Here is a 12056-nt window from a genome sequence, read left to right as displayed (position 1 = left end):
TCCTCCAGTCCATGTCATCCCGCAAGTACTGCGGAGGTTACGGAGGTTCGGTTCCCGGATGATCCTCATTGCTCCGGCGTGGGCCTGGAGGACGTGGTACCCGGACCTTCTCGACTTGTCCATCTGCCCTCCATGTCGTCTTCCCTACCGAGACAATCTGCTCTCACGGGAGGGGGGGGGGTCAGGTTCTCCATCCAGAGGACAGGTCCCTCAACCTTCACGCTTGGTTTCTGAAAGGTTGAGGTATAAGGATTGGGACCTCCCTGAAGATGTGATGGAGGTGTTGCTTCCGGCCAGAAGGCCCGCAACAAAGTCCCTGTACCGTTGCCATTGGAGGAAGTTCTGCGACTGCAGGGTTAAGAATGTGGATCCTTTTGCATGTGAAATTCCCATGGTTCTGTCTTTTTTGCTTTCTTTGGCCCACAGGGGCCTTCAAGTGGGTACCATTAAAGGTTACCTGGCGGCGCTGTCCATATTTAAGCGCTCGTCTGAAGTGTTCCTATTTTAAAATTCCTTTAATTTCTCAGTTTCTGAAAGGGCTGACTAATGTGTTCCCTCTGTCACCTTTCCAGGTGCCCGGTTTGGATTTGAACCTTGTTATCAAGTTTCTGATGGGTGCTCCGTTTGAGCCTTTGCATTCATGCCCTTTGAGACTGTTAACTCTGAAAACAGTATTTTTAGTTGCGGTCACTTCAGTTCTCAGAGTGAGTGAGTTACAAGCACTTTCAGTTAAGCCACCCTTCACTGTGTTTCATAAGGACAGGGTTGTCCTCAGAGTTCGTCCTTTTCTTCTGAAGGTGGTGTCAGAATTTCATTTAGGCCAGAAGGTTGTTCTTCCGGCATTTTATCCTCCACATCCTGGTAAGGAAGAGGAGAGGCTCCATAGGCTTGATCCTAGGAGAGCATTAAGCTTTTATATTTCACGCATGTCCCGGGTCAGAGTGGACGATCATCTCTTTATTGGTTACGCTGGAAAGCGTTTGGGACAGGTTGTGACGAAACACTGTCTCGCTGGATTATTTTGGCTATCTGTGTTACCGCTTGGTGGGTAAGGACCCACCGGTCAGCTTACATGCCCATTCTACCAGGGGTATGGCTGCATCTACTGCCCAGCAGAGGTGTGTTCCTATCCGCAACATCTGTGATGCAGCCACCTGGGCTTCGGTACATACTTTTGTACGTCACTATTCCCTCGATTCCATCCGGGGGCAGGATCTGGCCTTTGGCAAGGCAGTCCTTTACTCTGCAATTTGATTGAGCATGCTAAATTTCTGTTTTCTAAATTCTTTTCCCACCTCCTTGCATCGGTACTGCTTTGGGAGCCTGTCATAGATATGGAATACGTCGCAGGACCCAATCCCCTCGAAGAACAAGTTACTCTTACCTGGTAACGTTCTTTTGATGGGATGGTCCGATGACTTATTTCATATCGCTCCCTCCCTACCTTTCCCCGCTACAGAATTTCTTATGCGATTGCAGCTTACATTTCCGCAAGGCTTTGTGTGTCAGACTGGCAGAAGACTGGTGGCACACGTTCTGGGGAAAAAACTACAACTAAGGCTACGGGCGTCGTGCGTCCTACTTATAACATCCAGTGATGTCTGCCGTCAGAGGAGGTCCTTGAGGGCGGCGCATCGGCGTCATTGACGCAGGACGCAGACGCCGAAAGATTTTCTGAAGCAGCACAGCTGTGGTGATTACTGTCATAGATATGGAATAAGTCGTCGGACCATCCCATCGAAAGAACGTTACAAGGTAAGAGAGTAACTTGTACTTCTGTGCCAATTCCCTTCAACCTTCGAGACCCCATCAGAAGTCACTTCAGGGTGTAGAAGTGTATTGAGCATATTCAAAGAGTATTCACCAGCTTTATTGATTCTGGGAAGTAATTCAAAAGTTTTCTTGACATTTTACAAACAATTGCCTTTTTAAAGAATGTTTATTTAAAACTGATTTTAATTAAATAACTATAACAAACCTTGAGTGTAAGTGTTGTATTGGCTGATTTCATCCATACAGCTCTACAGCTCACATGTACTGAGATAGGCCCGGCTGCTTGTTAGGGAGAATTCTGAGAAATGTCAATTCCTCTCTACCTTAAAGACCCCCAGCACTTTAGCTGGAGGCTAGGACTTTTTAATTTTCAACCTGGAGAGTGAGACCTTTTTCCCACTCCCACTCTCATGTACTTTGCTGTGATTTAAACTGTTTCCTTTTTGGTTTTGGAGTCTGACAAACTCCATAGGCATCCTTTTTACATTGTGACACACAGCACCTTCAGTGCAGTGACACTGGGAAGTCGTTCAGATTTCCCAAAGGTTTAGATACCTTCTCTTGGATAAACTACTGTTTCCAAGAGCAGTAAAGTGACATTGACTTTACTTACATTTGTAACTTTCTAGACCCAGCACACTCTTACAATGGGGTGCTGGAGTGGTTACTTGGTATCCCCTTTGTCTAGTTTCTAATGTAATATTTTTGTTACCCTTTCTACAACGCATGGCTGGTGGCAGTGGTTTGCTTTTAACTACCATTTCAAGTTTTTACTGCAGGCTGCGTTTGCAGCTCAGTAAAGCACCCATGAGTGCCCATTTTGTCAAAATTGCACCGGTCTTCTCTTTTCGCCATTTCTTGCTGGAAAGGTCTTTCTTGAGATTTACTGTGTGCCAAACCAGGTTTGGTCCCTTTGTGCGTTGTCTTTGGCAGGATTCACAAGTGAAGCCCACCTCTGGCTCCAATATGTCTGGCAGGAGCAGGAAGTGAGGGAGGTGCCCGAAACTCCCTGTGATTAATCCCCTTGGTTACAGGAATGCATCCAAAGGTAATTGGCTGGCGGGCTGGCGGGCTGGCTGGCTGTCCGGCAAGGACTGCCACCCTTCTGTGTGATTGACAGCTAGGCTGGAATGAATTTTGAGAAACCTGCATAAAAGGCAAGGCTTTTTGGCTTGGAAGGCAGAGTCGACCACTGGACGAAGGAATCCAAAGAAGAACTTGGAAGAGACGCCTCCTGCAACTCCTGGACCATTGGTTTTCTGGTGAAGCCCTGCTGCTGTGTTGAAGCTCTGAATTCGCCTCGACTAGAGAAGCCCTGCAAGGACGAATTCGCCCCTTGAGTTGGTGGGACCAATCGACTCCAAAGTGAACTCGTTTGGACATCCTCTCGAAGCTGGCTGTACTTAGACTGCTGCTGGAACCGAAGTGCCAGGGAGAGGAACACCAAATTGATTGGATTGCTTTTATGTTGGACCCGAGCGCCAGGAAGCGCCTCGGGACTTCCCTGAAGCCGGACTGACAAGCCTGGGCCACCTCAACAGAGTACTGGACCCCAGAAGCAAGGAAAGTCTGAAGTGGTATCCGAGAACCGCTGTTGCTATTTGCGATCATATGCGAGGAGCTGAAACGCTGAAGTGCCACTGAATTGAAGTTTTCCCTTTGCTGTTGCCGACCGTCCCATTATATTGCAGGATTCCACAGAAGTCCTCCCTCTTGTCACCACGACTGAGGCACAGGAACAAAAGGATCTGCAGAGCCACTCAGGAACAGAAGCCAGCTGGAACCATTTCTTCTAACCAAAGGTACTGTACAGTCTAAGAACCTACCCCTCGTCTTGTAGCCTTACTTGTTCTCAGTTGAGACTTGTCTTGGTTGCTCCTGTAGAGTTGCTTGCATCTTCTACCCCTCACAAGCCTCCCATCTTGTGGCCCTACTTTGATTCTACTTTTTTTTTTTTACAAAGACTTAAGTGCTTCAGTTCACCTAGACGTTTGCCCAATTGACATTGGCTGGCCTGGCTCCCTGAATGACTCTTCTCCCTGCTGATTGTGTGTTTGTACCTTCCTTCCAGGAAAGGTTTAACCTACTTTGCATTGGGGGGTTTCAAAAGTACTTTCCTGCTTAAGAATGTATGTGATCTCTTGTATTATTCTAAAACCTCTTTACTTTGACACCATCTCATAATTGCTCTAAATGTACCAGTGATATTTTAATGTCCCGTGTCCTAGCTATTTAAGTCACCTGTGGGTGTAGGAAGTGTCTGTGTGCCGTCCCAAATAGGTACTTTTGCTGATTTAGAGAAATTTAAGAGTGTATTTTGGAGTGTATTTGTGTTACTATTATATTGCCACTTCTGAAGAAGGCTTATTCAAACTGACTGTTAAATTAATTGTTTAATCAACCTTGAGTGTGTTTATTTGCGTTCTTGCAGTTGTGAATCTGTGTAACCACCCTACTGCTCACATTGACCCATCTCGAGATAACCCTGGCTGCTCAGCCACACTAACAACCTGTGTAGTACAGACTTATACGAAATGTTGGGTTCCTATTGCCAGGAGGTCATGGTGGTTGTTGTGCACCCAACGGGTACTGCACCAAATCTTGCCTAGCACTTCTCAGTCACATTACCAACTTGTGTAGTACAGACCTATACCAAAAGGTGGGTTACCTAATTCCAAGCAGATAAGTCTCTTGTGTAGTCTTGCACAGTGCGACGGCACCAATTCTTACCTAACACTGGTGGCAGGTGGTGGGATTGGCATATAGTGGTTACAGTGACTGTGTTGTACTTGTGCCCGACTAAATCAGCCACATGGCTAAGCTCCACCAAAAAGATAATCAACTTGTAACGTTCCTAGTATGGATAACTTTAATGAGTCAGCCCTCAATAGCCTGACTGTAGATCAACTGAAAGATCTGTGTAAAGCAAGGGGTCTGCTTCTGAAAGGAAGAACATGTGAATTTATTACAAGGTTGTTAAATCGCCAAAGTATAGCAGGTAGGCCTGCCACACCTACTAACCAAAATGATATGGAAGAGAATGATGAGAATGCTAGTTTAGAGTTACACTCCAATTTGCAAGAAGGGAGAGAGGAGTCTCCAGAATGGAGCAACCTTCTACCATAACCTGCCCCTATGCCAGAGCCACTTCCTATCCTGACCCTGCAAGGTCCAAATATAAGCCCCTAATATCTTGCACTTGAAAGACTAAGAAAACAGCTGGAATTCAAAAAACTTGAAGTACATTCTGAAAGCAAACAGGAGGCGAATCTCGGAGAAGGAGAAATGCAGCATGAAATGGAAATTAAAAAGATATCCCTCTATTCTGCTTTCCTTTCAGGGTCTTCTAGGTCCACTAGTCCCAAGAGGCCTTGCCTGCCTAAAGAAGCTGCAAGTATGTATGATCCTAAACTTGATGTGTTGGATTGGCCGAGTATGTTTGAATACACCTATAGTCTACAAGAAATAATAGAGAATGATTTGATTGCATGGCTCATGTCTAGGCTCCCCAGAAAGATTGTGATGCTGTTATGGAATCGAGTGCCAGTGACAGAAAAGACTGTTATTTAAGCTGGCATCAATAGCCAGTTTTTGGAAGACTGCTTCCCAGTACCTTAAGAGGTTTAGGACCTTCAAAAAGACGGGCTACCTGGGTATGTGAATGTTTGAAGAACTTATATGGTTGCCTTAAGGGTTAGAGTGAACTTCTTTGAAGGAATGAGAAACCTTTTTTTGCTTGAAACTATATATTTTTTTAACAACTTTATTATACGTCAGGTACTCATAGTACTGACAAGGTGTTAAACTCGAGGCTCCACATACCTTACAACATTAACGCATCTCATCAAAACGAGAGTGGATAGTTAACATGTATACATTGGTCTCTCCCTGGGGCAGTCCACCACATTGCTCCCATATCCAAACCACAAAACGTTTATCAATCTACATTATTAACAGAATCCACCATGTAATGACGAAAATGTTGCCATGTATTTTGGGCGGCATGGCCCGGCCACTAGGGGCAAATGCAATTCCTCTTCCATGCTGTCCCACATTACATCATGGAGCCAATCTTATCGATGAGGTGTGGGGGGCATTTCCATGTCAATCATTGTAGAAGAGATCTCTTTGCCAGTACACGGCATAGGTTTAGCAGTCTATGGTGTTTCTATTGTGTACCCCAAAATACGTTGCACATGTGTTAGTTGCAATTATTGCCCCAGTATTGCGTCCAAAGTGTCCTTGACCTTCCCCCAATATTCCTCTATTTTGGGGCAATCCCATATCATGTGCATCAGGTTGGCTTCTGAGCTATAACAACATTGGCACTCTCCTGCACTTAGGGGACTGACCTTGGACACCTTCGCAGGAGTGTAATAGTCTATTTACAATCTTAAAGTGTATAAGTCGGTATCTCAAGTTCATAGACACTCCCCTTGTCAGTTGGCATTTACTCTCCCTTAATGCCTCAGGGATTGCTACCCCCAGGTCTGTTGCCCACTGTTTTCTGATATCGGGGCCTTTGCATAGTGTCCTTGCAAGGTCGAGATAGTTGTCTTGCTCCCCTCTGGCGTAGGTTTATGTGTTGAGCATGTGAGTCCGGTTCGGAAGGGAACTCTGTCCAGCGCGCTGCCATTGCTGATCTAATACGCAGGTACTGGAGTTTCTGTAAAGGTGTATCCCCAAATGTGGATGCATAATCTCCCAATGTACGAACTCGCCCCCTATGTATAACTCCCCAACTGTTTAGATCCCATTTCTCTTCCACGCTCTCTAGAGTAATTTGTCCATGGTGGGTTTCACCCCTGACAACCCCCTTAACAGCAAATTTCGGTCATAAGTGGCTTGTGTTTGTCTTGGCATACAGCCTATTCCAAGCCTTCCATGTTGCTTCCACTGGGTCTAATGCATGTGTACTGCGTTATTTGTTTACTGCCAGAAGTAGAATTGGTGGGGCAGAACTCACTTGAAGCTTTTCCAGTCGGGCAAGAGGCAGCTCTGAGCGCTCCATAACTCAGTATGTAGCATAATGAGGTTGAGCCGTTAAAAAGTACAGCTCTAAATCTGGTGCCCCAAGCCTCCCCTCCCGACTCGCTGGGCTAATCTTTCCCACCTCATACATACAGATCCCTCTGCCCATATAAATGTTGAGCATCTGCCCAAGAGCTCGGTAAAAAATGACCGTCCCGGCCACATAGGAATGTTGTGAAAGTAGTATAAATGATTTGATAATACAGCCATTTTGATCAGAGCTAATTTCCCAGCCAGTGAAAGCAGAACGCAACTCCATCTCTGCAGTTTTATTCTAAGACTGGCTAGGTAACTACCATAATTCAAATCAAGCGTCAAAGTCTCTGTACGGGCCACCCTGATCCCCAGATACCGAAAGTCTGATGGAGCCCAGTTGAGTCCGGGTACAGTGTCTATCTATTGCATGTTCTTCGTCAGTGGGAATATTTTTCACTTGGTAGAGTTAAGTCGTAACCCTGAGTGTCTACCAAACTCCATTACTACTTCCAATATTTTATGCAAATGGATTTGAGGGTCTTTAACATATAATGGTATGTCATCGGCATACAAGGAGATTATCTCGGGACTCTTTTCGCCCCCCTCAGTTGCAAGCCCGCCCACCCGACCCGCTCACGGATGAGATCAGCCAGAGGCTCAATCGCCAAAGCAAAAAGGAAGGGTGACACCGGACACCCTTGTCTCGTTCTGCCCTACAGTGCAAGATTTCGTGCATACCTTGGCATACGGTTTTGAGTACGACAGGTGGATTCATGAAACGAAGTTGGGGCCAAAGCCGTAGTTGAGCAATAACTGGAATAAAAAGGGCCAGGAAACTGTCGACAGCCCTTTGCATGTCATTTTTGCGTTATCAACGATATGGGGCCTGTATGACTCGCATCTCTCTACCTCCTTGTCCGGTTTCAAGAGAAGTATAATTATTGCTTCTCGCATAGTCGTAAGCATTATCCGGCCATTAGTGTTTCATTCCATACATAAAGGGCTAGTTCATCCTTAAATTCTTTGTTAAATTCTGCCCTAAAAGTGTCTGATCCCAGTATTTTCCCGCTGGGCATGTCCATTATGGCAGCTTTGATTTCCTCAAGAGCCAATGGAACCTCAAGTGCCTCCGTAGTCTCTCCTGATAATAGTGGTGTGGAAATCTTGTTCAGATATTTCTTTATTTCAGCCTCAGTTGGTATGCATTTGGGTGAGTAAAATTCTGTATACAACTTGTGGAATACTGCATTTATGTTCTCTCCTGAATGTGCTAGGTCCCCACCTGTGCCTACAATAAAAGGTATGTGTGTTGTCCTCTTTTTTTGCAGCATTGGCTAATAGTCTGCCGGCCCTGTCTGCTTCCCCATAGCGTCTCGCCACCAGAAGTCTGTCAAGATATTTTAGATCTCTATCAGCTGCTTCTCTGAACGCTACTAGGCTTACCCTCATGTCATGCGTAAATTGAGGGGTGGGGCGCGTGGCATATGTTTGCTGGAGACCAGCAAGTGTGGCCTCATGGCACTTCTGTTCAGCCCTAATGCCCTTTAAAACCCCAATAAAGTAGATGGAATCACACCCTGCATTTATGCCTTAAACGGCTGCCATAACATCGCTGCAGATTCAACAGTACCTGCATTGATTTAAAAATATAGTGCAACCTAATCCTGCAGGTTGTTGCTAAACGCAGCTTCTTTGTGCTTGGGTTTGAAGCGCCAGTGTCCGCCCCTGGCCCCCTGTCTTCAAGTGTAATGTCAGCAGTATGGGAGTGTGGTCTGAAAGAGTGCAGGGATGGATCCTACATTTCCCCCTTACCGACAGCAAAGGGCCTGACACTTACAACAAATCTATCCTAGAGTGCATATCGTGCAGTCGAGTAGTACGTGTACCCCCCTCTCACTCATGTATTGATTTCCACGCATCGATCGGGCCCAAATCTACCATATAAGTGTGCATGGTTTTAGCATCATTGATGGGTTCTCTGGGGTGTAGTCGAGGTCTGATCCAGATCCATGATCCATATCTAGTATAGTGTTCAGATCCCCTCCGAATATCACTAAGGCCATTGGGTAGTTGGATCAAAGACCAAATTCCCCTTCGTAAAACCTGGGGTCATCCACATTATGACGATAGATGTTTACCAATAGTACTTCCCACCCATATAGTGTGCCGTGTACTAGGACATAACACCCCCCTTCATCTACTACGTTTCCAATAAGGGTGAACTGCAAAGTCCGGTGCATCAATGTCATCACCCCCCAGCCCTTCTCGAATATGTTAGTGTTTACAGCTCCCCAACCTTTTGCAACCCTCTTTACCTGATGCTTCATCAAGTGTCTCTCCTGGAGAAAAATAATCTTGGCCCTCTTGGTGTTGGCATATCTAATTACCTTACATGTTTTAATGGGTTTCCCCAGCCCACAGACATTCCAGGAAAGCAAGGTAACCTGCGTATTCAGTCCGGACGCATGTGCCGTCTTTGCAATTGCCCCAATTTATTATTTACTGGAGCCTGTTTCCATTTCAAGAGCATCCTGCAAGCCTTCACCAAATGCATTTTCTGTTTACTTCCCCCAACTTAACAACCCCACCCCAAACCCTCCCTCGGGATCACCCATACGCTGGTCATGTCATTACCCAATCCGCCTTTCCCCAAACAAACTCCCGCCCAAACACGCCTGCATAGGGGGCAGCTGTCGCCGGGCAGGTTGGGACCATGAACTATGAAACAGATCTAGGTCCAAAATACATGTATGAACCCCCTAGTCAGGATTAATGCCATTTACCCTCAAATCAACAATAGTAAGCCGCAATAGATGCCATCTCCTGTTACTTTCCTACCATTTAGCTGGCAGTTCCGACAGTCGCCCCCGGGAGCAGGATTTTGGGCTCGATGGATGATGTTGCTTCCTCCGCCACAGTGAAAAAGTAAATTCTGCTGTTAAATTGTTTCCTGATGCACGCAGGGAACATGGTGTACAACACATTTCTTTCTCAGTAACTTTTTGACTCCCTGAAATGTATGTCTCTCGCTGCACTGCTACTGTATAGTCAGGATCAATATGATTGGTATTCAACCCCATCTGGAGCACCTTCTTTTCTTGTGCAGCACGAAGTATTAAATATCTGTTGCGGTAGTTCATTATGCGAGGAATAATAGGACGGGGGTAATCCATGGGCTTAGGTTTGACCGCCAAGGCCCTGTGCGCTTGTTCCACTATAAAGTCTAGTGACCAACCAGGTTCCCTCAGCAACTCCTGCAACAGAACCTCTGCAGCTAATTCCATGTTGCCGTGCAGATCGTCCTCTAGAATCGCAATAACGCACACGTTTCTGCGAGACCTGGATTCCAGGTCACCTTTGACCTTTACCTGTTCATATCAATGGTTAGGGTAGACCCTGCTGTTGCGGAGCTGTCACAGCCTCTGTGCTGCTGATGCGCCCCTTGGCTTCAGTGATACAATGTTTCTCTCTTTCAAGTTGTGCCCTTATGGAGGATACATCTGCCCTACTACCATCTAGCTTGGTGTTGACTGACTCAAGTCCTCTCTATACTGTGTCCAGTTCTCAGTGCAGATAAGGGGCTCTCACTGTCTGTAGGGCTTCCACTACTCCCTGTGTTGGAGACTGCTCTCCAGGGCTTGCAGCCAATTTTGCTGCTGAGGTGTTATAGCGGTCCATTCCCCTGCATCCCCCCCCCCCCCCCCCAACTTCTTTGCACCTGCCCCTTTTGTCATTGTTCTGGTCGGTGTATGGGTAAGTATGCCTCAGTTACTGGCACTCGAAGCCCCTGTCCCCTGCCCCACCCACACTTTTCGACTCACAGCTCCCACAGGATCTGATGATCAGCTGGGTTCCCCCGCATCTACAACACGTTTATAGCCCAATTCTCTGTTCAGAGGATGCCCGTCAGGTTACTGTCCCTTAATTTATACAGCGCTTCTGGCCAGGGTTCCTTGCTGAGTATGCAGATAGCGCTGCTCTGGCTGGTGTTGGCACAGCTTCTCGTAGTGCAGCAGCTCCACTTCTTTGCGAACCTGGTGCGTCCGGTCACACGGACCCCGGAGATGTGACGATATCAGCCGCAAGCTGGCATATCTCGTGCCAGTAATAGCACCGCAGGTGTTCAGCAGTCTCCGAATCAGGACGGCGTGTTGATATTACGAATATTGAGAGTTGAGCCAAGGATATTGGTTGTTCAGGTCCACCCTTGCACGTAGCTCACGAGAGGTCCACCACCTTGGCTTGCCGCTCCGCAGCGGCCCCCTGCTTCAAATGATTTTTGATGCCTGCTCTCCTGAGCCAGCAATTGGCTGACTCGAAGACAATTGATCCTAAGAAGGAAACTAGCACTAGCACAAGCTGCTGATTTATGAGTAGCCAACAGGGCCACTCATAAGGATTCTGGGGCTCCCCACAAGAGAGAAGAGCAGAAGTAGCTCAAAGAGGGTAAAGAAAATTCTAATTCCAGCCATCCAAAAGAGGGCCACAAACAAGGATAGATCCCATGGAAAACCTTGTAGGTCTAGAGTCCACACTGCCGCCTTAGCTTTCGTCCCTGAGGGAGAAGCACAAATGGCAAGTGCGCACTTTCAACTACTGGCTGAAGAGCCCATTGGAGTTCAAGCCAGTGTATCTTTGGTGTCCATGGGTGTCTGGGAACAACAAAATGTAGATGTTTATAACACCAATCCAGATAACACCAAAGAGTATTAGAAGGACAGTGTTCTTGTAGATGGTCAGGAGACTCCTGCCATAAGAGACAATGGGGCAAACAGTGTTTGAGTTTCTTCAAACCTGAAGATGTAGCTAAGGCACTCAAAGGTCCCACTAAACTTGCTGAATGCCCTATCCAAATGGTTCCTGTTCTGCTAGCTCTCATCCAGTGCAATAACATGACTGTTAAGATACCTTTTAGTGTACAGAATGAAGTGCCTCGGAGAGTCCTGTTGCGGAATGACTTGAAGGCTCTTGAGTGTCTAGTACCCCAGGCCTCCCAGAAAAAAAGCAGGAGCAAACAAGATTGGCCAGCGAGGCAAACTTAAGAGACTCTCCGTTTGAGGCTAAGGAGACATGCAATACCCCCAGTCAATAGGAAGGGCCACCCTTCAACTTCTAAGAAGAGCAAAGATTAAGGAGAAATCCAGGGTCTTTAGTAAGAAGAAAGGTCTGAAAACAAAATTTGTTCACAAAACAAGGACATCCCAGAGATGAGTCCCAGGTCACACCTGTGACCCCTGCCCCCAGCTGATGCTGAGTGGGAGGACCAACCAAATTCT

The 12056-nt window shown here is 46.6% G+C and overlaps 1 protein-coding gene across 10 annotated transcripts in view; it reads left to right on the top strand.

The window, feature by feature from the left end:
* Window positions 1-12056, top strand: part of LCOR (ligand dependent nuclear receptor corepressor) — a 735064-nt gene that overhangs the window by 299277 nt on the left and 423731 nt on the right. For 8 of the 10 annotated variants that reach the window (XM_069611589.1, XM_069611594.1, XM_069611591.1 and 5 more), the window contains one exon: window positions 5114-5167. The exons of the other annotated variants lie outside the window; for them this stretch is intronic. In XM_069611589.1, the coding sequence (XP_069467690.1) occupies window positions 5114-5167 (54 nt within the window). The remainder of the gene's footprint in view (window positions 1-5113; window positions 5168-12056) is intronic. 10 annotated transcript variants of the gene reach the window in all.

Source organism: Ambystoma mexicanum, chromosome 8, assembly GCF_040938575.1.
Source record: "Ambystoma mexicanum isolate Mex_15411 chromosome 8, UKY_AmexF1_1, whole genome shotgun sequence".
In the NCBI taxonomy this organism is placed as follows: Eukaryota; Metazoa; Chordata; class Amphibia; order Caudata; family Ambystomatidae; genus Ambystoma; species Ambystoma mexicanum.
This window is presented reverse-complemented; position numbering and strand designations above follow the sequence as displayed.